The sequence below is a fragment of the Manacus vitellinus genome, unplaced genomic scaffold, assembly GCF_001715985.3.
Source record: "Manacus vitellinus isolate BGI_N305 unplaced genomic scaffold, ASM171598v3 scaffold_98_pilon, whole genome shotgun sequence".
Classification (NCBI taxonomy): domain Eukaryota; kingdom Metazoa; phylum Chordata; class Aves; order Passeriformes; family Pipridae; genus Manacus; species Manacus vitellinus.
The window spans coordinates 354518-381310 of record NW_021940910.1 but is presented as its reverse complement, the minus strand read 5'-3'; the positions used below and the strand labels follow the sequence as shown (position 1 = coordinate 381310).

The window sequence follows — 26793 nt, the reverse complement described above, 5'->3', positions numbered from 1 at the left end:
AAATCCAACCGTTGCCTTTAGACTTTTCCTTAGCTCTGTTGGATGTTCACTGGTAGCTGATCCATGAGCCATCCCTTTTTTTATCAATGCAAAATTGATTAAGCACCTGTCTAATCAAAAGCCAGGTGCCTAAAGGCATCAGGTAAGCAAAGGTGGATACCCCTTCTTGGAAACTGTTTGTTCAGTTACAACAATCCACACAGCCAGTGCACCACACCAGAGCAACTGGCTTCTGGCAGGGACCCATCTCATGCCCATCTGCTGCCATCACTGCAGACATTTTCTGATTTTTAACTAAGGAGACTAATTTGCCCTAATTAACTTATGCTGATGTAGGAATTCCACTTAATCTCACTTGCAAAGTGCCCACAATTTGATGTTGCACCTGTGCCAGCTGTAGAATCATTTTTCAGCAGCTTTTCGTCAAAAATATACCACTGAACACGAACACCATCTCTGAGTCTTACTGAATTTGCACTCAGTGCTCAAAGGCATACATGACACTTTTTGGAACCAGCTTCCCACTTCTACCATCCCATGGACATCACTGGAAAGAAATTATGTCGTCTCAAGGAAGTAACAGAACCACTTAGGAAAAATCATTTAAAACTTAACAAAGGACTTCATAGTCAGGACTTGTGTAGAGAGAAACAGGTTTCCAATAAAAATGTAAATAATTTTATAACATATTGTTCTGCTTTGATTTTTAATGCCAGTGGTAGAAAAGGGATGTTGTTTCTGCCAACACCTCTTCTGCTTTAAGCCCTCAGAATATTTTTCAGGATTTCCCCCCAGCAGGTCCATGCTGTCAGACTGGTACCACTGGAGACAATCCTTATGGATACAGTACATTCCTATAACACATTCCCAATGTTTGGAAGTGCCACAGGTGATGTCATCCTACAGGCGTGAATTTGTGTCATTATTCCTTTTTGTGGAAGAGGCTTGGTGCATTCTCATTGCTGGGTTCAGGCATGACTTGGATCTTCTGGTTTTTGAGGGCAGCTTCCCTCATCTTGTAATACATGAACTCGTTCTGCTGGAACAGGCGCAGCTCCATCTCCGTCTGGACACGCATGGCCTGAGGGACACAGAGTGTTACAGAGCCTGTGATGCAGGGAATCTCGAAGCAAGTGAATAAAACACTGCCAAAAAGCAGGCACTCTCCTCCAGGGATGTCCTAGGCCATGTAATGACCTAGGATATATTTTTACACTGGCCTGTGAGTTTATTTAATGCTTGGCTTTGCAGCACAGAGATAAGCATGAGCCGTATATCCACTATTTTCCTCCTAAAGTAAGTGTGATGGGAAACACAGAAATGGAGGTGCTGGGATCTCACCCTTTGCTACATAGAGGGGAAACAGTCAACAGTCAGATTGGCTTTATGTAGAAGATATTAATTTTTCTGAGGATATAAAATTGCATTAATAAAGATTATAGCTCTGCCATATTGGGGACTAAGACATCAATAAAGGATTCCATTTGGTATCCTGTAGTTTTTTGAGGGCAATAAAGGAGAATGCTACGAAGCCAACAGGTTGCATTAAGTGAGTTAAAGGCTAAATAAATGACAGATTCCCCAGCTGCAATTGTAAATAGTTCCTCATATCTGAACAGATGTAATTCCCTGGGATCTGCAGCTCTTCAACTCTAAACTAGGAAACACCTATCAGTCACCTGAGGAAAAAAATGCACTGCTGCTTAGAAAAAGTGGGGAGTGCTAAATAAAGAAGAATGAACACCAATAAAGAAAATCAGTTGGTAAACGGGGAACAACCACCATAGATAATTTGATGTAGTTAAATTACAATGCCAAGCCTCTGAGAGCAGCAAAATCAGACTTGGTAGAAAGGGAGGCTCTGTCCTTGGCCACAGCAGTTTCAAAGAAGATTCAGGGGCTCCACTGCCATTTTAAATGTGTGTTCTGGTGCGGGATAAAAGCTATTTTTCAGGATGAAAATTTCCAATAGGAAGGGAGATGCATTTCCCAGCAGACTGTAAGAATCCCCATGAAAGCACAGCATTAGTAAGAAGCAGTCAGTACTTAGTACATCTCTCAGCTCTTACGGATGGGTTGTTTCTACAGCTTGAAATGTAACTTTGCCCAGACAGAGAGCAAAGACGACACAGGATATGACACCTACCTCCAGATCTTTGGTAATTGGGTGGGATGGTCCGTGGGTTATCAGGAGAATGGCATAGGCTTTACAGATCAAGCCATGCCCAGCTTCAATGAGACCAGCATGCCAGTGAGTGACTCCTGCCCGCATCACGGCCATCCCCAGCTGCGCGTTGTTGGGATGATATATTTTCCTGGAAGCACATTGAGTAATCAGGTCAGAAAAAAATCTGGCTTCCCAAAAGTTTGTCAGTGATGTGGTATGTTTGCCAAAGAGCAGGTTGTTTACTCAGGTAAAGAGCCTACTGCACCCAGTGCCACCGAAATGTGCAGCCCCGCTTAGAAAGAGCAGGAATAGGTTACGCAAGGACAGAGCTATACAGGGACATGAGTTGTGAAAGATGAACAACCTGTGAACAGGGTTCATTCCGCATTATTTTGGCACAAATAAAGCCCAGATCTGACCCTACTACTCAGATGGCACCAACTTGGTGCTTAGTGAAATGAGAATGGAACAACTATCAGATTCTCAATCAAAGTGGGAAGAGAAACAAGTGGTTCCAGAAACTTCAGAAATATTCACATCACCCCCTGCAGATGCACCCCTGCCTCTGGGGACTGTCAGCACCCGAGGTGGGAAAAACGAAACTTCTCCCCTGCATCCAACTTTAGAAGCTGAAGCGGAGTTAAAAATGCTTGGACCTACCTGAAAACCTGCCCTCAAGGGCTTATTTGGCATATTGAATTGGCAGATCTTAAATCAAGCAAGGAAACTACCATAGTCCTCACTGTGGTCTGAAAAGCTGAGGAACACAGAGGGGAAGGAATTCCCTCTGTATGATTCAATCAGCTCAGTGCCAAGGCTGGGGCAACTAAAATTGCTTGTCAGGCCTGCAAGCTGGGAAAGTGACTCTGTCACCCTACTGCAAAAGAAAAAAATACCATAGGCCTTTTGGGCTAAAACTGACCAAGAAGACAAGTGAAGAGGGTGAATAAGGTGATGAACTGGGCTTTTCTCTCTTCTCTATGGTTTCCATTATTTTTCTTTTCTTTTTTTTTTTTTCTTTCCTCTCTCTCTCTTTTTTACTTTTCTCTCTCTTTTTTATTTTTTCTGTTAACTGCTCATCAGTCCTGTCACAAAACCCCAGTAACAGTAAAGCACACCATTTTTACTGTGAGGTTTACCCTGGATCTATGGGAACTAAGCCTGAATTTCTTTATTCTCACTGAGCATTTACTCCAGGACTAAACTAATTAGCCAAGATAAAATCCACAATCTATTCAAGAGTGAAGGGATATCTTGAGTGACAGCCATTTGACACGAGTTCTCTTTTCTCTGCAAGTTCTCCTTCCTGCAGGGTGCAGGGGAACAGACCATCACCTGCAGTGACAGCCTCTCTGTCCTGCACCCAGGCTCTGTGTCTTGCTGTCAGGGCAGCCCTGAGATGCTTCGGAAACGAAACAGAAAGGCTAATGAAAGATGTACCCAAACCAATTGCCAGGTCCAGTTTAGTAAATTAAGGTGTTTGCGAGCTCTTGTGCATTTAAGAAGGGGTCCCTCTCTATCTCATGATATATTTACAGGTTCCCATCTGAATTCCAGCACCGTTGCCCTGATGGGAACAGACTAAGAAAATTGTTCCTGTAACACTGCTTAACATTATATAAGCACAAAGAACTGCCAAAAACAGGGCACAGACATACAGGTAGCCATCCACCATCCTCTTGGCATAGTCAGCTGCTTCCTCAAACATCTGGAGGTAGGAGAGCACCTCGGAGGCAATGCTGAGGATCCTCAGGAGGTAGATGTTCGTGTCCCCCAGCACAGGCTCCTGTTTCTTCAGGCAGTCACGGCACAGCTTCACAACCTGCACATGAGGGAAGCAGGGGGAAGAAGGGTAAGTCCGAGCACCTTTGGTCCTGAAGCTGCCACACCAAAGCACTGTGGGCTGCATGGTCCACACCAGTCCCAGATGCTGAGTCAGCCTCTGTGAAGACTGGGGAAGGTAAGACATGCTTTGATTTGCTGACAAACAGCAGCCGAGGAAAGTGACTGGTGCTCAGAGCTTTCTCTCCCACAGTTACATTCATAAAACTGGTGAGGAAAAAGTGATATCTACTGCTCAGGAGAAGATTCCAGGAGCTTGGGTTTTGTTGGATACCAAGTGACTTACAGGACTCTTACACCCCAGTGCCACCCACCCAACCTCCTGCAAGCACTTGATGCAAGGAACACTCTAAATGACCCCACAGGGCTGGAGACATGGAGCTGTACTGCACCCAGCTCTGATCCAGTGTCCAGATTTCTGCTCTGGGGGGCTTCACCCTTTTCCCAAAGGAAGTTAAAACACAGAGGTTGCTACTCAACCTGGAGTACTCTCTGAAGAGAGCAATTACATATTTCCTGGGTGAGCAAAAGAAGGAGAAAGAAAGAAGTGACTTGCACTCTCTCACCCTTTGCCCTTGTAGCCCATATTCCAGGTGGGATATGAGTGTCCCACACCACACACCTCTCCTCAGCGCCTGACAGATGAGCAGCATGAGGAGTCAGGAGGTGAAGAGAAGATCAACATAGGCAAAGACAGCCCACAGCTTGATGTACCAAGTCTCCTGACTGTCCTGTCCCTTTCCCAGATCCCTTGTTTTCCTTTTTATGAGGCTACCTGGCAGAGCTGATTTGTTACACTTGCCCTGTAACTCATGTTTTTCACTCAGGAGGCCCTTGGTTCAACACCTGTGTCAGTCAGAGGTGCTGAAAGTCACCTGAATCTCCTTATATCATCTTCACAACAGAAACTAGTCTGGGATGTTGTATGAGACAGAGTTGTGGGCTAAAGAGGGCAGAAACCAATATCAGCTTTTGCAATTTGAGCTGCCAAGAGGGCAGGAAGCACAAGAGGATATTCAGGTTACAGCAGTGGGGAGATTGTTTCATCCTTAAATCATGGAGGTACAGAGGGACAAGGCCTGTTTTCCTGGGCAGTGTGTTTACAGCAAGAGAGCAAAAGTACCAGGACTCACTTCGTGGTAAAGTCCTTCCATGCGGGCCTTGTTGATCTTCTCCAGCGTGTCCTTGGAGAACTGGATGACCTCCTTCACCATGTCTGCAGAGGGCTGGGAACAATGTTAGGAAAAACCAGTGAGGAAAATGCACAGCCTGACACATGCCAAAGTACACTGGTCGAAAGGATGCTTGGTCCACAGTTTGGGAACCCAAATTATCTCACTGGGGTGCGTCCCACATCCCCCCTTACCTTCCTACCACTGGCTGTGTGTACCAGAGTGCCCCTCAGACCTGCCCAAGACTGAAATGGGCTGAAATGGACCCACTACCAAGTTAAGAGATGAAGCTCCTGCTGACTTCAGCAAGAGTGATGCTCATGAGGGTAGTGGCCATGTACCTCCACCATGCATAACTGGATTCCTCGACTCTCCCCACCACTTCTCCCCTCTGGAAAAGGGACACAATTGACCCTGCGACAGAGGTCTCACAAGACGTCAAAGAGGCTGTGAAAGCCACCAGCTGGTGTGTATCAGGTGTTCATAGTGCAGCTGCTTGAGATAAACAAGGCTCTTGAATGAGAGATGGGTGGAATAGGAAAGATCACTGAATTTTACCCACCCTGAGAAATGCTGTCATTACATCCAAACACCCTAAAGTAGTTGAGCTCAGATTTCAGCTGCACTCAGAGAGGGAAATGTGTTTTTCCACACCTCAAAGAAGTTTGCATTTCATTGTGCATTTGGAGACCTGGTGCACATCTAGACACATCTGGAAAAACACTAATAAAAAGCTCATAATTAGTTGCTTCCTCTTTCTTCATTTAATGCTGAAATACAACACTAAGTTATCCAGCACCACCATTCATCTTCTGCCTTTCTGAGCCTTTCAAATTTGCACTTTCCAACTGTTCTATCTATCGTGACCTTTCTTTTCCTAAATGGGAAATCTGAAATCAGCCCACAATCGCATGACTGCAGGAGTTTGTGAGAAGAGCTTGGTCTGGAGACACACAACAGAGCCAGCAGCCAGAAGGACCTCAGGGTGTGGATCAAAAGCAGAGAAACAACATTGCAAAGAAAGATGCAAAGGCTGGGAGTCAGGACCATATCACTGTCCTGTTGTCTTTTTCCCATACCTGGCCAATCAGATTTTTGAGGAATCTGAAATTCAGCTAGTTAGGAGAAGCTATTGAAAGTTTAGGATGGAAGGAAAACCAGTAGTTTTCAGAGCCATATACCCCTCATCTATTTATGGATACATATGTGTGTGTTATGATTTATTATCCTATATTATTAGACTGAAGCTATCATAGCTCATCAGATTTGGGCAGCTGTCTGAGCAGCACACAGAGTGTCCTGGGGCACAGAGCACATTCAAAGGCCATGCTAATGTCAGTGCAAACCACATGGACTTGCTGCCTGAGTAAAGACTCCCAGAATAGGTACTTTAAACAGCATTTCCACCGTGGCTTTGTCTAACAAAAATCCTCCCTTGCCTTTGCTAGACTTCTAAGTCTGTTGCCATTATAAACAATGGTAACTTTGCTACTCTTTGGAAGGGGTGAAGGACTGGAGGTCAGAGCAGCTGTTGGGGATGTAAGCTGCCAATCTTGCACATATTCCTAGCACTTTTTCCAGGCAGCTGTGAGTGCTGCTGCTCTCAGGCAAGTGTGTCTGAATTCAGAAAATGTGGTACAGCCGTCGGCGAGCAGCCGAGCTCTGAGGGTGAGGTCAGCCTGGATACCCATTGTCTGTGGATGGAGTGTATTTTTAACAGCTGAAATCATGCACCTTGCATACTTAACAGCCTTTTTCTACACAGGCACTTCAGATTGTGGAGGGCATTCACCCAAAAGTGCATGTTTTCCTGCTCTGTGCTGCACAGCACCTTTAATGTCACAAAAAGGGGATGGTGCATCTCTGGTGGGAGGTGTCCCTTCCCATGGCAGGGGGGTTGGAGTGAGATGCCAACTCAAACCCTTCTGTGATTGATGCTCTCAGTGCTCACTTGATAGCAGGTGTTGAATGACAGTTGAGATTTTTTTATGCTGTCTACTGGAGAAGGTGTTAAAAAATATTTCTGCAGAAAGCCAGATAAAAATCCTTCTGCGTCAGAGAACTGAGCTCTGGGGCAGCTTTATACTATAAGTAGGGAAGTACAGTAGTCAGGATTAGCTTTAAGAAGAAGCTCAATAATTTAAAATGGGATTTTGGAGTAGGGTGTTTTGCACTAGAGGAGAACTTGACCCAGCAAGCAACGGGTCTCCTCTGGTCCCATGTTCTGTTTCACATGGGAACTCCCTCGTATCAGTTTCCCACTTCTCTAAACCTTTCTCAAGAAGAGATATATACTCTGCAATATCCAGCCTTTCATGATTGCCACCTATATGGAAGAAGAGTTACAGGGCTGAGCTTGGTTTCCTGGTAACTTCTGAGCTGGAGGCTGAGGGTTCTGTCCTCCTTCTCAGGAAAGTGCATCTTGCTGAGCCTCTCCTGGTGGCACCGTTGGTCTGAAGCCACAGCTCCTCATTCCACCTTTACTTTTTGGTCCTGCCTTACATCAGTCCCTGACCTGTACTGTCTGATTCATTATGTGACTGCTCAACAGTGCAGATCAATGACTTGATACATTAAATTGCCTTGCTTTGCCTTGCCTTCCCTTATACACTTTATAGAGCTTGCAGGAGTAGAAACCCCCTAAGCTAACACTGCCATGGAAGACAAAATCTTGTGAACAATTATATCCTTGGGCAGAGAAACTAAAAAGAAACTCTTAGAGCCGCCAGCACACTCACAAATTGGAGCTGCTGGCCAAACAGCCACTGCCAACAGCAAGACACAGCCTTACACTCTCCCACTTGATGACTTGTGAGACCTCCAAGGAAAACAGAGATTACTTAAAAATGAGCAGTCAAACATGTTAATTCTTCACAGTCAGTCTGCCCACAGCAACCACGCACAAATGTCAAGTGATGGTGCAAAATCCATGTGACAGGGCTTTGAAAAGAGGGACTGGAAGTTCAGACTTCCCACATTCCTGGAGCCAGGGTGATGGTACAAACCATACAGCTTCAGCAGCACTGGTTAGTTCTGTCACCCCGAATCACCTGCATCACATTTCCATGTCTGCTGCTCAAAATGATGATTCTCTTTCAGTTTCTCAGGAAAAAGCCCCAGTCTAGATGCCAGCATTTCTCTCAGCTCTAGACCTAATTTTCCAATATTTTTGCATTCTGTCTATTGATAGACTTTTAGGTTAAAGGGAAATTCTATGGGCTTTTTTAAAATTAAAATCTGCACTTATACTACATAATAAGGATTAAACTGGTCTCGCATGGTGGGCTTGAATTGTGTGGTGCTCAGTGTTGTGCCCAGTCAAGGTTCAGTTCTGTTCTCATTTTTTCACCTTGGCACTAGTCATGTTTTTGCCAAAATCGGACTGTGTTCTTATTAAGAGTGTCCTCGTGCTGAGAAACCACAGTCCTAGAGACACTCAGATGCCTTAGTGGAGGAGACACAGCCACCACTGGGTTTGCACACAGCAGGACCAACCATACCTTGCTTTCCCCCCCCTTCACCACCAGCATCAGGTCGTCCTTGAGCTGTTTCTTGCAGTGCTCGCAGGCGCAGTCGAAGTAGTACTGCTTCTTCAGCTGCTTCCGCCGCTCCTCGCTCAGGTTGAGGAAATCCACGTAGGAAACTGTCAGCTCATCCCCTGGAGAAATCTTGCTCAGAGCCCGCAGCTCAATCCTGAGTGCACAGGAGATGAGATGTGCGCTTGGAGGAGCAGCAGAAGCAAAGGTGGGGCCACAGAGCCATCAGGGGCAAATCCTGGGACCTGCCCCTGCCTTGCAGAGCTGAGCCCTCGCCCTAAGGCCCTGCTTTAGGTCTTCAGGGAGCAATGCAGAGATGAACAGCAGTCTGGTTAACTGAATACAGAGCAAGAATACAGTCACACCAGTTTTTCCTGCCCCTCTGCAAGTCCCTGGCGTGGATATGTGAAGTTCTGATCTACAAACAGATTATGGCTCAATTACTTTATCCAGATGGGGGTTGAACCTAGACATCAACTTTTATTACGTTGCAGGAGATATCACCAGGAAGAACCCCCCCCAAGATCAGAAATACCCAACAACATGCTGAGTTTGGACTTTAGGTCTTTTTTTTAAATACTGCTTTGCATGCTACCCTGGCTAGACTCCCAGATCCCAAGCTGTGCTGCCTTCGGTGTCATTTTCACTTTGAAAAGTTAAGACAAATTCCCTCTGGGTCCTGGGTCAGGGATGCCTTCTCCCTGTTCATGCATCTTTACATAAAGGCTTAGAAATGGTTATCTGCAAAGAGTCTATCTTTTAATAGATCTTTTGACCTGATGCCTATTGCTATTACAACCACAATTCAACTGCCAGCCTGTGTTAGAGAAACCCATGGAAAGCCCTTGATGACAGGCTTTTGGAAAGCACCTGCCTTTCTCTCACGTCATTCCCTGCAAAACCTCTTAAATAAGATGGACATTCAAAACTAGTCCCTTGCTGTTTCACTCTGTACACTGAATCTCCCAGTTACTCCAGGCCATCTCTCAGTTGCAGGGGCTGGACAGGTACAAGTGGCTGAAGAATTTGGCCAGAATGGGGAAAAAAACCCTATCAAATACCAACTGTGAGGTGGAGCTCCTGTATCCATCTCCTCTCCCAACTACTAGTGAGCTGAACAGCCTGTTTGATGTACATACCTGTTATGAGATGGACCTGGGGGGGATGTGCTGCCCCCATCTGAACATGAGGTGCTTTAGGTGGAACCCAACAAGGGCCTCACCAAAGGCACAGGTGGCAGAGGACTCACAGGTCCATTAAAAGTAGGTCCTTTGGGGAAGACATGACTTATTCTGTGTGATCATATTTTTGCGAATGATTGTAAATCTACTGCAGTTCCCTTTTAATTCCCTTGTAATTCCTGTTACAAGCTCTCAGCACCAAGGGCGTAGCTCTGAGCCTTTCAGCTGTGCTAAAGCTGCTGTAAAAATTACTCTCTGAGGCTGGTCTTGACCTTCTCTGGCTGTTCAGTCATACCAACAGCATATTTCATACAAAATTTGTCACTAAACATGCCATTGTCACAAAGGGCAGGAATTAGTTATGTCTCAACCACAGGAAAATGCCAGCTAGAGAAAAATGCAACCTGCTACTCCAGGAGAAAGTGCATGAAAAGGAGCAATTCCCATCGGAAAGGTTTACACATAAACATTCCTGTACACACCTATCAGGATTCTCGTTAAAGTGAGTCATGCAACCAGAAAAGCCTCTGACTTTCATGATGCCCCCCATAGCTCAAGCACTATAGGTATATTTTAAGCAGCCATCCCTTGATGGGATTGATAGTCTTTGGGATAAGCCAGGAAACACATGGCATATTTTAAAAGCTGTAGTTAAAGAGACACTGTCAGCCAGGAGCACACCACTGAGCTTGTCCAAAGTTCTTTTCCCCAGTGTCTGCCACGAGCAGCAAGGGCCTTGATAGCTGCATGCACAGGCACAGCGAGTGCCTGATAGATCAAAACTCAAATTGCCCCAAAATAGCAACTCTAATCAGAAGTGAAACACATGTGCCCCTTTTTATGGCCCTATCTATAATGTCCTGAGTAAGAATCAATGGTGAAGAAGGGCACTTCCAACGCATTTCACAACTTGTTTGAGGAAATTGCAGCCTGATTGAAATTAAAGTTTAAAGACAACAGTGGGGACTTAATAGGACTGAATATAATATACCAAGTGCCATGAGCTAAGCAGAGACTTTTTTTTTTTTGCACATATTTTTATGATTTATTTAGTTGGGATCAGCTAACAGTGGCATCATAGAAAGGTGAAACATTAATCAAGTATTATGATAAAAAAGGATTGAAACCTACATCTCATGGAACTGCTATTGTAGGCAGAGCATTCATCGGGCACTGTTTGTTGCAGAAGAAACGTGGACCATTTAGTATGTCAGTAACACAATCATTTCTCATCTCCTAATATGCAAGGTTTTATTTTGGGCTGTACAAGATTAGCAAGACCTTGTTCTGACTTTCACACTCTTGCCATGGTCAGGGGAGGAGAAATGAGAAGTGCAGAGGGGAAATACTGACAGGGAGGAAGACAAGGGAGAGGGTGGGAAGGCAGAGAGGGAATTAACCCTGGGGGAGATAGTCACAGTATTACCACTATCATCTTAATTTACTACAAAATGCAGAGTTAAGTGAGGTTTGGGTTTAGTGGGGCTTTACAGGGGGAAGGAAGAGAAGTTTAGAAAACAAGGGAAGTGAAATTTGCTGCAAACAGAGAAAGACCCTTGGGGTGTTTGCATCTTTTCCATTAAATATGGGGCATGAGGGGTACAGGGCAACAGAGGGGAACGATGCTTTCAAGACTGACCCACCTCATCTGTGTGTGGAACATTGATCTTACAGCCTCATGACTGAAAGACAAAACAAATATCTGCAGTTTACACACATAAAAGTACAACAAAAAAAAAAATGGTACATGGCATAGCGCATTGGGACGTTGTACTGACAGGAGACAAGGGGGTTCCCTGTGCCTCGCTCCTGATGTACTGCATTGAGAGCCTCCCTTTTGCTATGCAGCTGCCAGAACTGAAGTGCCCATCACTGGGCCATGGAGGATTTCGTGGAGAACTGCCCTGGCACTGTGATTTTAGCACTGTGATGTGCAAAACCTTCTTCTGACATATTTGGCAGGTGCAAGGGGACTAGTTCTCCTGTACAGTAATGTCTCCACTGACATCAGCAGTTGTAGTCCCTAAAACACAGTCTGAAATGGAAACCAGACTGAGATATCAGCCCCAAGGACTGTGCTCTGTATGATGAGTTTGTGGGTCCTCAAGTCTAGTATTGTGCCTTGAGCGCTGATAGAGAGCTCACTTCTCACAACAGGGACTTATCATCAGGTTTACACATAAAGACAAGAAACCTTCATAATTTACCTGGGAAATAACCAGATGGTCAAGTTTCAAGCCAGTAAAAAGATACATGTGGGAGCTTTGAGAAGCTGTCAGGCAAATAAAATGCCAGTCCTCTACTTACTGCCCAGGAGGTCAGACTTCAGGGCTGCTGTCACTGCTGGTTACCTCCTCCACTGCTGGAAGCTGGTTGGAGAGGCTCTCCATCACCCCACTATGGATCTAATCCAGGACAACTGGATACCATACCACAGACTCCAACCTGGCTTTGGATCAGACCCTATTTCCCACCAAGGTAATCATCCTAATGCAGTTTTATTTTCTCTTTGCATGTTTACAAGGTGCTTGATAAATGCTGGTGTAGTTTTATCAGGGAAAACCAGCAATGATAACTGGAGTGCAGAAGCAATGTGTTAGTTGAAGAAAGGGAGGCTAGGGAGGGGGTTAACTTATAGCACTAAAGTTTGATGAAGACAGGAAGCTGTAAAATCATAGCGGAAAAGTTTGGAGGAAATACCGTGGCTGTGCAGTTTTTGAGGAGAAATTTCCCACAGTAAATGTCTTGAACACGCTGCAACCTGCTGGATCAGCAGCAGTTTATACCTGTCACGGCTGGAAGGCTGGGAAGAGCAGAACATCCTTCCTGTGGGCTGTCCCAAGCCTTGAGAGCAGCAGCCTCCTCTCCCAGCTCTGATGAAATGTCCCTGCATTTCCCACTGAATCTCTTCCCGTTTCACTTTTCTCTCAAAAGTTTTCTTACAGGACTTGGGTGGGAATGGGGAATGCTCATTGGTTTTAGAGCATCCTGCACTCGGACATGACACTGCTTGCAGATAACAGTCACAATTGTCATTAAGGTCCCATTGCTAAAGTGTTAATCAGTGATTAATGGAGATGGAACACTCTCACCAGATGAGGGTTGTGTTAGAAATGGTTATAAACACCTCAGCAGATAGTGATACACAGCTGATTGCAATCTTGAGAAACTTGGACTGTGGACTCAGCATAATCCTTAGTAAATTACTAACTGGAATTACTCCATAGTTATGAAGCCTCAATATAAGGGGGAGCTAAATAGCTACTTACTACTTCATCTACCTATTTTGAGTCTAGTTACAAAACTCAAGAAAAAAAAAAGGAAAAAATTCTTTTCTGGTTGCTGGATTTGGGGTCAAATCTTGTGTTTTAGTGCATCAGATGACAAGTTTTAAAATAACAATGACAGAGAAAACAGTTCCTCTTGAGAAAGAAAATACTGATTTTTTTTCTTTTTTTTTTTTTCTCAGCTATAGAAGGAAATAAGAATTAATAGATTTTCTGAGACAGGGATCTGACACCAGGGTTGGCAGAGTCTGCAGACTTGGCAGAGTTGCCCCTTAGGATTCATCCCTTTTGTGCCCAAGGAAAGAAATCCACTCACTTGCCATTGTTGAAGACGACCGTACAGTTGGGCCAGCAGTCATGGTTGGCCTGGCAGAGGTTGGGGAAGATTCCCACACCAACAGCCTGCAGTCCTCTTTGGTCACTGAGGGTAAAGCCATTGCAGCTGATCTAGTCACAAAACACAGGCAGGAAGAAGTGTTAAAGAAGAAAAAGTTGAAAACCTTCCAGCTGGGACAAAACATCAAGAGAAGCAGTGCAGGACTCATGCACAGGGACCAACCCAGAGCAGAGCTGAGTAAATGTTGCAGAATATTTGCTGTTAATATTTGGTTGGGATGCCTAAGATAAGCTTGGTTTGACCATGTACTGGTTTCCTTATATTATTTGCTTCCTAGAAATAATTCAGGAAAAGGTCAAAGGAAAATTAATTTGAAGCAATACAAGCAGAAAGCAAAGTTCACACTTATTAAAACAGGTATCAGTTAGAAATTAACCTTGAGAGCTGTGTTCAACCAGGTCATGTTTGCTGGGTTGCCCTCAAAGCTTATAAAAATGAGTTAATTACTACTGTTTACTATGAATTTTCAGAATGGTTTTTCCATGACAAATCTACCAAGAATGAATCATTTTACTTGCCTATATGATACATTATTATCACATATGAATGGAATAGTTTATAGTCACAAACATAAAAAAAGGAAATATTTGCAAAGAGAATATGTGGTAGGACTGACCAAAGGAATTCAGCTGCTAATTGTTTTACCTTGTTAATAGTTTTATTTCCTCTCTGAACTGATTCTGTACGTTTTCTGTACTTCCTTACTTCTCCACTGACAAACTATGCCAGTCATTAGCACATATGTCTCCCTGAGTCCAATGGACTGGATTTCGTTTGTGGGGTGCCACCAAAGGATGTTGTGTCCTCTCCCTGTGACAGGACTGGCAAACCCAGCTTCTCTGCCACAACAGTCACTGGCAGAGGTGCAAGCAGAGCGTGTCTCCTCCCAGATCACCCTGGCCCCTTTGGCTCTGTTGGGAGCCGAGGGGTTGGTGTGTCACTAACCAACTGGTACCAGAGCTGGGGGCAGAGCAACTCAGCCTGAAATGGCTTCTAGGAATTTGCCTCTCTGCTACACTGAGAACAAAAATTTGTAGTTAACAAGGTGGTAATGGATATTATCAAATATAGTTAGTATCTTTTACCAGTTTTATTATATCTATTAAAAATTTATCATATAAGCAATATCTATATATAAATATGTATTAGCTATTATAAATAAATAATCCAATGCATACAATATCAATAGACAGTAATGTATCTACTAAAAAGATTTGTTATATTTAAATATATTCTAAGTATATTTACTAAGAATACGTTTAGATTTTCTCAGCTCTCCTGGGTGCAGAGAGATGCCCAGTGGGACTTGTGATGACAATGCAGCACCTACCACTGAGCAAACCACTTGTCTGCATGTTTAGACAGACAAAATGCTTCAGACCTTGCCCTTGCCATGCCTCAGTTTCCCAGTGTCAGTGCAGAAGAGATGGTACTGGGGAACAGGCAGTCCACAGAGGGATGAAATCAGCCATCCTCAACTCAGGCCAGCTGGAGACTTTCTCTGGAAAGCTGGCATTAAAGACACTGCCCCCTTTGCTCCCCCAACCCCCCCAACATACCACTCCAAATATGTGGGAGATGAACTGCATGCCGAACTGCTGGCAGTGGGGCGGCCAGAACTCGAGGAAGCTCTCCACGTCAGTGCGGAGATCCTTCTTCTCCTCCTCCCCAAAGCTGTCCACGTGGTTCTGCAGCTCATCAATGGAGACCAGGCAGCCCTCAGACAGCCCACTGCCTTCCCTCTCGATCTTCCACAGGATCCGGGCAGCCAGCCTGGCCGGGACACAGCCACAGGAGTCAGCACCACCACCCCCCCCCCACCACAAGGAGAGGGAATGAAGGTCCATCAAAATTCATTTTATAGGGGGGAAATTGTGTGCAGACAGACAGACTGAGACTGGCTCAGCTTCAGATGGCTGATGGCTGGTCACCATCTCTGGGTTTTTGAAGGGAAGGGAGAAGCAAGGTTTTGCCCCTGCATTTGTGTTCTCATCTGGAGAAGTGCTAAGGACGCCCAGGTCCCCAGCCCTCCATGAGTACTCCCATTTCCCTGGGGACTCCTCTCATTTTCGTATGACAGAGCAGGGATGTGAAGCCAAATTAATGTATCTTATAGACAAATTTGGGAAAAGCCCATCTCCTATTTCACTTTTCCACCTACTCCCCACTTTCCCACACCTCCTAAACCATCCAGGGTGAGTTTTCCTCACCACACTCAGCTGCAGTAGAATTTTTGGGGCCCAGCACCAAAAAAATAAAAGCAGGGGCACATCCCTTGTACCCCAGATGCTCTTCCAAGTCCCCATCCTCTCAGCACAAGGATAGTCTTGGCACTTCCTAAATTTTCTCCCACCTCCACCCTGTCCAAATCATGCCACCCAGTTCTGCCTTGCCATGGGATGCACCGTCCTCTCCCAGGCTGGCAGCTCAGCTCCCAGGGGTCGGCTCTCACCTGACGTTTTCAGAGGGTGCCTTGCCATGCCTCTTGATGGCAGAGCACTCGTTTTTGTGGTTGAGCCAAGCCGCCCTCTGGCAGGTCCGGTCGCAGTAATAGGCAAACTTGCACTGGCCACAGCGATGCAGCCTCTCCTGCCGCTTGAAGCAGGTGTGACAGATGACATGTGTCAGGCTGGAAAGACAGAAGGACACATTGGCTCGTACCTCAGTGAGGGCCACCTCAGCCCAGCTCTGCCAGCTTTGCATCCCTGGGCTCCCCACAGTCGCTAAGGATGGACCCCTCAAGATTTTCTGGGAAAGTGAAGAAACATCCCACCCAGCTTAATCCTTGTGTCCTTGCCAGGTGCTGTTCCTTTTCTGTTTGGCTACTTCGAAGAGACAAAGAGTTTGTTTAAAGGAGGACAGCAATAAAGCATTCCCCAGCTCTCAGCCCTCTTGTATGAAGCTCATCTGCTCCTCCTCAGCACAGGATACTGGTGAAGAAGTCTAACCTCCCATCCTCCCTCAGAGAGTGTCCAGGGTCCCAGACCAAGGGGAAACCTCCACCATGTGCCCCTTCCAAGTGTCCAGCTGCTTGCTCCTAGGACTTAATTCACTGAGAAGGAGGGGGACACACTTTGGTCTCCTGCCCAAACAACTTTGGAACTTTCCCCTTGCTGCTAGAGAAGGCTTTTCACTGCCTGATTTGGTGTCTCCAGCTGTCTGCTTCTCCAGGCAACCACCCACTTTATCTGGGCCTCCAGCCAGGCTCCACAGTACAGGAGAGTTTTAATTCCCATCACTCAGACACTGCTGGTGCCAGAGAGGAGGTTTTCCTCATTGCAAAAAGCTCACAGACCACAGAGGTTTCATGATCAAGGGGAGGTTATCATTGTCCACAGCCCAGAGTGGGGAAACTGAGGCACGAGGAAATTTTAAAAATTCTTGATGATCCCATGAGGAGGACATGGCACAGGCAGGAATCAGACCCACAGCTCCAGAGAGTTCAGCCCAAAGACTGTCTTGCTGCTCCACTATACATACATACACACACACACATACATATATATATATATATATGCATATTTATGTCCATCACAGTACATTTAACAATTCTCTTTCCTCTGGCAGTGTTGTGTGAGGGTCTGAAAAAAATCAACTCAGTGCCTTGGCTTTTGCAGGATGAAGAGGGCCATTGATTTAAAAGCAGGATGACCCACGGCAGACAAAACCACTGGGTTTGCAAAAATGAGGTTTGGAAAAGGAGGTTTAGAAAAATGAGCAGTGCCATAGAAAGCCCAAATGCAAGGCAAGCACCCAGAATGGGGCAGGGGGAAGCATGTGTCCGGGAAGGGGGATAGAACCAGCTCCACTGTGTCAAGTGGAAGAGCTGGGAGCTGATGAGAAATGTGAGGCTGTGCTCTGTCAGCTGTCAAGTCAGTGGGGCAGAGAGGTGCAAGAGAGATTACACTCCTTGTAAGGCAAAGGAGAGCCAGAGAGCTGATAAAACCTGCATGGTTACAATTGTGCCGGGAGATACCTCGGGGAATGGGGCTCCCTCCTGCTGCCTGGGTGTTCTGAGGGCAGCCAGAAAGCATAAAAAAAAAGTTTCTTTGTAGAGAGGAATGACAGGTTGGAAGGGAGCACAGTGCAGCAAATCCCAAGTTCTCAAACAGGTGCTACTCTCCCCCCAGCTTGCTCCCTCAGAACAGAAAAATACTGAAATGCTGGCTTTGCATTTTGCTGTTTATCACATAGACTGTCCAGATTTTCCGAAGCAAATCCAGCCTGCAGAATCAGCTCTAGAAACTCCCCATTTCTGAGGAGATGCAGCAACGCTCAAAAAAAGTTATACAAGATTTCCCAAGAAAGCAAAGGAACAGTCCAGTCACAATTACTCACAGGTAATCTGACTGGCAGGCTTAAGGAATACTGTGTCTCTCACAAAACCTTTGCAGGATTCTCCATGCCCAGAAATGTTTTAAAAGAAGACTGGGTTTATTGATAATGTGTGCTACCATGTCTCCAGTGGCCTGGGCTCAACTCTTGGCACAGTAAAAAATCAGGAGACACAAATATTTGAGATCTACTACCTAAATCTTCAACTAACATTGGTCAAGTACTGCCTGTAAGCACCTAAATCCCCCAGGTGCCCCTTGGCAGTTGTACAAACTCCTGCTGTCCCAGAGGAGCTCAGAGCTCGGTGCCCCAAAAGGGATTGCCAAAGTGGGGCTCTCCCTTGGCCCCAGGGCTGGACCTTATGCCAGGCTCTGATACCACCTGGAGACAAACAACACCAAGAACACAAAAGGCTTGCAGTGATCCACAGGCTACTCTCTCACTCCTTTTGCAATGATTAAGGTCCCCCAAGGACAGGTGGAGTGGCCCAAGATTAAACCTGAGTCTCTCAGCCTATGGAAATCATTGGTCTAAAAAACCCTCTCTATCTGGTCTAGAAAGTGTTTAACTTTCTAGAAATGGCTCCAGGTAGCCCAGACCTCCCCTCTCGGTACAGAGCCACCCAATTCCATGTGGTCAGGATGCTGCATGGTCAGGCAGCACCAAAAGTTTCTGGAGAGTACCCTGGGTAGGTGAATTCTAGTGTGGTACCTGCCCAGGAGCCCTGGAGGTTTCAGCCCTCAGAGTCTTGGTGCTCAGCTTCCCTTGCTTTAACACATGGACAACACAACTGCTTTCTGCTGTGTCTACGTACACCATGGCCTCTGAGATGATCTCTGGCCACTCATTCACTGCCATCTTCCACACTGTGAGCCTTTTTCCCACCCTGCCCAAAAGCAGGATCTTCATAAGTACAGTGATACCTCCAGCCTGCCAAACCTTGCCACGTCAGTGATTTAGGGCTGACTTGGAGGGCAGATGCCACTGACTGACTCACTAAATGACTTTCTCAGGTTTCCTTGGCCTCTCATCCAAGAGTCAACCAAGCTGAACTCTGAAGAACTCATGTGCTCTGGCGTTACGTAGATGAGACGCACAACTACAAACTACTAATCCTGGATGTAGCTGCTGTGACAAAAGCAATGATTCAATGTGACAGCCAGAGGTGACAGAGCACTGACAACTAAACCATGGCTCCTGCAAGCACAGCTCTCAGTGAAAGCAGAAGAAACAAATAACTCTTGTGACTGTTTGGATTGGATTCAGATGGATTAAGAACTATTGGACCTGCCAGGACAGAGGGCTAAGCACTGTCACACAAAATGTATTAACCTCATCTCTGAGACATTCACAACCAAACATCTGCCATCCAGCACACACAGCACCCCATTCACTGGCCTGGAAAAGCCAGGTGAGATGGCTTTAGTGCAAAGAACAGAGGAGGATTTCATTGAGTAGCTGATGGACATAGTGAGGAGCTCACAAACTGTTTAACACAGGTTTGTTCTACTCTGTACATCATAGGAGATACACATGGATGAACTTATACCCAAATCCTATTTATTACTGGCTGGTTGTCCTCAAGCTGCTACAGATGACAGCAGAAGAACAGCTTAAGATGTACACAAAGTCTCCTTGGCTTTCAAAGCAGAGTGTGTAACACTTCAATAAAGACAAAAGTCTAAGGAAATGCACCTTCTGTTCCAGCAGTGAAAGGACAGGGGGAGGTGATCAACAGCTGACCTCTATTGAGACTACCTAATGATGAATTATTAGCACAAGAATGGGTTTGCTCCTTTAAAAAGGGGTTGGAGCTTAGTTGTTTTCATCTTTAAAATGTCAGGGATGACATATCCCAGTTTGTCTTATTTGAGTGGAGGATTTGTTTTAGACTAATGTTTGACTATTTTATTTTTAGTCTTTCTTTACGAAATTTCCCAGCCTCTTTTTAGAGGTGTGGGTGTGGTTTTCTTTTTAAAAGCTAGGTTTTCTTCCAGGTTTTATCTAAGCTTTTCAACAAATGAGACAATAATAAAAAATCAAACCCCAGAACGTTCCAAGCAGTGTGAATGTGATCACATTAGCTCACAGTATTTACTGGCATCAACTCAAGGAATTCGTTTCTATAATCTTTTCAGAATCACGCTGTTATGGAAAATTTTGGGTTTCTTATACTCCTAGCTACAATAACAGCTACAATTCCACATTTCCTTGGAAAACGTTTCAGGCCTGTTTCATACATCAAAAAGAACGATCTCGTTTTTTTAGCCATTTGTAGATCACTCATCAAGCAGATCCTCAGGCAATCCTGGCTTTCTACTACATGACACTGTTTCCCTTGACTACTGTATCTCAAACCCCACTGGTTAAAGAGCAAACCTTCTCTTGATGAAGGCTGACAGAGACATACGAGGCACCCCCATGCTCATAGGAAATGTAAACTCTTATAGGCTTGAGAGCCAACTGATGTGCCAGAGGAGAAGGTCACATACAGTACATTGAGCCCAGGCCCTGGGAATGCCATCGTCCTGAAGATGTCAGTGAGGGAAGGAGACCTGGGATCTTCAAAACGAAAGCGAATAGGGAGGAAGGATTGAACCCCAGCACGTAAGTAGAGCACTAGAGAAAGCTTCAGTGGGAATGAGAAATGCAGAGGGGCTTTGCAAATTGAAAAATTACCCCAACAAAAGTAGTTAATCCCTTGAAAGGATAAATTTCCAGCCTTCTGAATCTACTATAGGGAAAAGCAGGCCTGACACTGGTATTTTCTGAGAGATATTTAGCTGATAACAGCAGGGCTGAATCAGACTGTGCCTGCACTTTATCCAAAGAGTAAAATACTGGAGATCACACTGAGTTCTGCACCCTCTTTCAATCCATATTCACCATCTCTCTAGGCAGCCTGTTGTCATTCAGGTAGAAGTAACAGGCTTGATACAAGAGTCAACACCAGGTAAACACTGTGTTAAGCAAAAAGGTTATAGAATCACAGAATCAGAATGGTTCGGGTTGGAAGGGACCTTTAAAGGTCATCTGGTCCAATCCCCCTGCCATGAGCAGAGTTAGCCTGGTGACTCATACCCTGGCCTTAAAATCTAAGAAACTATGAGCTGGCAAATGTTTATAGGAACCTTCTTTGAATTTTATGTACTTCTGGACTAAAAGTCTCTGGTACTGTGTAAGAAACTGCTGCTCAGATGACCATCACTGGGCTGAAGAGTGCTGGCCCTCACCAGCCTTAATGACTGTGGGGACTGCAGGGGCTTCCAAGGTGGGATGCAGGTTGTAGATTTAGACACCTAGGTGTGCTCATCTCTACCCTCCTGTGTCCATAACAACACTCATTGGGGTCTGGAAAGTCATTTAGCTCAAGAGTGTCTGTTTTCAGTGCACATTATGGTGTTCCACTGATTACATGGGCACTTAGGACTGGATTCACTTGTCTGGATGCAGGAATCCAGTGCTATTTTAGGCTCTGCAGGGACACCCAGCCAGCCTGAGAAGAGGCCTGATTGTCATAAATCCTGGTTTTTACCTGTCACCCTTAAGAGGATGTCTCAGACACCTTGGGGCATCTCAAATTCTTTAAAAAGACCTTGGCTTTGGGTATCTTCATCTGGAAGCTGAGTCTCAAAGCATATCGCTGGACAAGTGAAGTAAAGACCAACTCTGCTCTCTAGTGCTTTTGTGGTTGTCTTTATGCACAAAGAAAGCTGAGATCTGTGGAAAGTCTGATCACATATTTGGTAAGACCTGACCCAAAAAATTAAACCCACTAATCACACCCATTTCAGTCCCCTTTCCCTAGGACACAGGGAATCTCTTGCTTTCAGCAAGAGATTAAAGTGCTGAGTTGAACTAGGATGAGGGACTGTGGACTTTGGGTTTCCCTGTGCAGGCTGAGATCCTTTTTAATAGCATAGACTCAACATCAATTTTAGGACCTATACAGGTGTGTTTGTGGGCAAGGAAAACCACATGCCTCTTCACTGGACTTCTGCATCATCCATGCAGAGGCAATAGCAGTTCTTTCAGGGCAAAACCAGCCACCACGGCCTAGTGTGAATTTACTCTTGCAGGTCCTACAAGGATTCAGGCTGCCCTTCTCTGACAGCAATCAATTCAATGGGTTTTGATGCAACCGAATACTCTAGGATAGCAGTAGAAGATGCCTTCAAAACCAAAGCCCGGGGTGTGTAAGAAAAGCATCAGGGTAATTTCCATGACAAAAACGTGTTTTTCCGTTATATCTCAGACCCAGCTTATCCCCTGTCAAGCACTAACCAACAGGTATTTAGCTGGCACTGCCTGTTTCAAATTTGGGGACTGCACTTCCCCACTGATCTATATGAAGTGCTTTGGGATGAAATGTGTCACAGGAGGGTAAGAGTCCATTATTATTTCACAACAGGAAGAAAAAGAAGATCAGAATGCCTTGAAGCCATCCCCATCCTCTCCCCTCACAGAGAAGTGATGCACTTGCCTCCTTGCTGCTCAACTTCTGGACCTGCCCTCTGGAAACTAAACAAACCCAGTGTGGGGAGGGACTGAAGCACATCTCTCCCCACCCGAGGTTTTCTGTTGGAAACCTAAGCCTGAGACACAGCCTGCAGTCTAAGAGCTGATGTAGTGATAGTTTCTCCCCTTATCTCACATTACACAAGTCACATTTGAAAATGCAGCAAAGCTGTAGCTCTTCAACATGGGCAGCTCTGCTCTATGCATGATGCTTGCAACATTTCACATACAAGAAAAAAAACTCTCTACCAGCCATCAAAAGCCAAAATGTTTTCAATGTTTTTTAATTCTTTTTTTAAAAAATTATTGTTAATAAGACATATGGGAAAAATAACTGTCCATAGGCATTTCTGAAGCAAATATCACCAGAAGATTCCAGCTAGTGACACAAGTGAAACTGAAGCAGAAGAGCTAAAACGACATATCAAGGAGAGATGATTTTGTCCCCAGCTACTGTAATGGAGCTCAGGGTTAAGACTTCAAGAACTCAGCATTTAAAAATGAACAATGACATTTTTAATGTGATCTCTTGCAATGACAGATTAAAATAAAAACTACAGGTGTCATTGCTGCTATTGCAAAGATTCATAATCATGTTCACCCACTGACAGTTAAAGGGCAAAGAAACAGTGAAAGACACACAAAAAAAAATTATTTCTTGCCCTGTCCATTTAATCCCCAGTCCTCTGCTACTACAAGATCACACAGTAGCACTGATCAGCTTCAGGTACAAAATGTCTGGGATTAAAACAGCAGCACGACCTCTGCTTGTGCCCCGACTTCATTAGCAGAGCCTGTTCAATCAGGGAAAGCTCAGCTAGGCAGGACTGCTCACAGACCTGTTTAATATGCAGAGTATTTACTAAAGTCATTGGTTTGGGGCAAAAAAATCAGTCTTGGGACTGACCATGATGTCCTTGAAGAACACTCACAACTTTCCTAAGCCCAGAATGAAACCTTCAACCGACATCTAACTCTGCAGTTTAAAAATTAGGGCCACATTTGTTCTCAGTTATTCTCTTTCTTATAAGCCTGAACAAGTTCCATTCATGTCTGAGGTTTTGTTCTAGATTTAGCCCCATGGACATTAACACAGAAATTGGTTCTTTGTGTCTTTTAGCTTCCATGTTATTTAAGTGAATCTTCCTCTGATTCAAAGGGCAGAAGTGGGGACCTACCAGCCACACGGGAAGGGCAAGTTAAACAAATGTTGTTTATGCTTAAAACAAGCAGCAGAAAAGAAAAACGTCCTTGCACCAGAACTTAATTTCTGGTTACATCAGTGTGGACGTAAATTTAAATCCAGCCTCGTGCAAGAGCAAAAGCAGACACTTGTCTCCAGTTGACTCAGCTATGTGTAAATATAAAATCACTTTAACACAAACAATGTCAGCTGCTGATCCCCACCAGCTCCTAGTCCGAGGGCAGCGGGTGATGAAGCTGCGAGTACAGCTGGAGGTGGTACATGTGAGCAGAGCACAATGGAACTCACTTTTATCGTGCATTACACACCAGAGGCTTCAGCAAAGTCAGTCCAAGATCGCTGTGCCTGGATCACACCAACTCCTGGCAGTTCGCTGGGGCATACGGGGCTGGTTTTGTGAGGCACAGAATATATGCAAATTTCACTGCATTTGTAAAAGCTGATGACACCAAGCACCTTGCAAGGTCACATCCTGGAAATACATTGCATCATATTAAAAGTAAAAAAGATGATCTAAGCCCTGGGAAACACATGCACTGTAAGCTGTGAATGTACCTACAGAAGTGCTTCTGACTTCCCTTTGCTCTGTTTTCCGCCGTTGTCCACTTTCAAACTTCTGTGCAACCAGGCAGATGAAATTTTGCATCGAGATTACTTTTGGTCTGTGTGTTACAAGTGCTTTCCTCTTACCTGTCAAAAACCACGGCTGCATAGGCTGGCTCCGCAAAGATGACATCCCCAGGCAAGAATTCCTTCTGGGCTTTCAAGCCCCTGCCTTTGCCTTCAGTTGTGAACACTTCAACTGACTCCATTCCTCCTTTGGTCATCCCAGGGACCCCGAGGCTTGGGAGGTGGGTATCTCGGAGCAAGCCAAATCTCCTGCCACTCCTATCAACTTGGACTTGCTGCAAGACCACGCTTATAAAAGGGCTGGCCTCCCCCCACCCCTGGCCGCATCGCTTCCCATAGGAGGGGAAGGGGGTGGGAGCAGGAGAGGCAGGAGCCGGAGATCCTCTCTCTGCACAATATCGCCGACCTACGCAGGGAAGGGACAGGGGTGGGATTTCTGCTTCATTAGGAAAACCCTCCGCGAAAATGACGTTTGAATTGTTTCCCCCACTCCCAAGAAGTTGTATATATTACAACTTCAGCTTAATTTATACTCTCCCATTGGAGAGAGAATGTATTCTCTTTGCAAGATATTTTTAGCAACCACATGCTTCTGTCTCTCAGGAAGCAACAGCTGAGACAGTGGGATGGGCAGGGCTGGGATGCCTATTTCTGACCCCTGCACTGTCTGGCTTTTTCTAGAAATCAAACAAAGCTGCTTTATTTTTACCCTCAAGGAGATGGACAGCATGTTTAGAGGCAGGGAGAACACTGAAACACGTGCCTGGAAATTCTCGGCATCCTGTCACCACCAGAGCTTGGAAGAGAGGATTCATTTCCCAAATGCCAGTGGCAAAGTGTGTACAGAGCCGTGAGGAAGGAGCTGGAAGGGCAGCAGCAGTTCAGCATGGGCTGAGGGAACAAGCAGGACATCTCAGATACCCATACAGTTTTGAATGCATTAAAACTCTTTGAAAGATGGTGTTGCACCTGAGAGCTCTCCCTATCTCCAATGCTTGGTTATGGATGAGAATCTGAGCCACTTGAGTGGAAAAGAAGTCCACAACTCCTCAAAAACTCACAAACTCGTGAGCAGCCAGGCCCTGGCTTTACCCTCTGCCCCAGTGCAAGTTCAGGGAAACAAAAGGAAAGGCCTCCCAGTGTAAGAGTGAACCTCTGTGGAAATTGAGCCCAGCCCAGATTGCTGTTCAACATTCTTTTATCATTTAATAGCATTTCACAAGGGCTGGTTCCTGCTAATCTTACCCTCCCACCCCTAGGAAACCTGATGCTGTTTGCTCTCTAAGCACTGTGCAGATAACAATGATTGCAAACCTCTTCCCACACTTCTGTGCTGCACAGAAAAATCTGTCTGATTAACAGGGAAAGTGAGATGCAGAGAAATAAAGAGGGTGATTCCTGTGCATCCCATGGCGGTAAATGAAACACTTTACATTTCCAAGGCACTGGAAATTATCATTGGGCTCCTCAAGACACAGAACTGCTCAGCATCTTCTGCTAAAAGATTCTGGCAACGTTCCTTGCCTGTGAATGAAGCCTGGTATCATACCTCAGCACAAACACCCTGTGCCAAGCACAAACAATATCAATCCACAGCTCCATAAATCCAGGGTGATCCAGCTGCTCATGTGATTATGAGCTGTATCTTCCCCAAACAGCCAGACACCTCCACTCCTCCTGAGGAGGGTCAGACCCGTCCCAGAGCCATCAGCACAAGCTCTTGTAGAAACACTGAGCAGTGCAGAAAAGTCACTACAGGCAATTAAGCCTTACAAGCAATTACAATTTTAATTGCAATGCTTTACGTGTGTGATAGGTGAAGTCAGGGTGCTCTGGTCTCACGGGTAATTCCCTTGGCTGCACATGTCTTTTAGAAACTGCCAGAAGTACTTTAGCACCTCAAAATTATGCTGATTTTTTTTCCCCCCAAACCACACAATCTGGAGTGTGGCTATACTGAACCCAGTCATTAATCACACTAAACACTGTCTCTGATTCCCAGATAACAAATAATACAGAATAGAATAGAACATAATAAGAGAACAAATAATACATTTACAACAATGAATCTACTTTTCTAGAGTAGATACTGGATAATGTGGGTTCTTTCTTTTTAAATACCAATTTGGAGGAGTGAACCTACTTTGATCCCCTTGGAAACACATTGAGTTTCAAAGCCAGCTGGAGAGAAACACCAATTCTGGAGCGCTGAGCAAGGATGACCCTTCAACAGGAGATTATTATTCTGTACTGTGGGTCTGTCTGGATTCTGGGCTGGAGGGGTGAGTGGCCCCATCCTCCTAAGAGAAGAAGTAACAGCACCCTCTGCTGCCCTCTAAAAATTATCCAAAGCACAATTTTATCAAATTTAATCACAGCAGCTTTGGACTGTGGTGAGCAAAGCTCAGGCAAGTCATGAATTGGAAAGAAAAAAGGAAGAAAGAGGGGTAAAAAAATACCCATGCTAGGCAGGTGTTCCTCAGACTCATCTCATCACTGTAATTCAGCTTTAACCATTCCATGT

At 45.2% G+C, this 26793-nt stretch overlaps 1 protein-coding gene across 2 annotated transcripts; it reads right to left on the bottom strand.

Moving 5' to 3' along the window:
* Positions 1–455: 455 nt before the first annotated feature.
* Positions 456–24548, bottom strand: SMYD1 (SET and MYND domain containing 1). 2 transcript variants are annotated; one of them, XM_029965323.1, is made up of 10 exons: positions 24330–24548; positions 16035–16211; positions 15142–15355; positions 13502–13632; positions 11542–11580; positions 8682–8874; positions 5143–5235; positions 3826–3989; positions 2147–2315; positions 456–1081 (listed from the first exon to the last, which is right to left on the bottom strand). In XM_029965323.1, exons 1-10 carry the CDS (start codon positions 24464–24466, stop codon positions 923–925), a joined length of 1476 nt encoding a protein of 491 aa, XP_029821183.1. In that variant the 5' UTR covers positions 24467–24548; the 3' UTR covers positions 456–922. The 2 variants fall into 2 exon arrangements, with proteins under 2 accessions (XP_029821183.1, XP_029821184.1); XM_029965324.1 differs by lacking the exon at positions 11542–11580.
* Positions 24549–26793: the final 2245 nt, after the last annotated feature.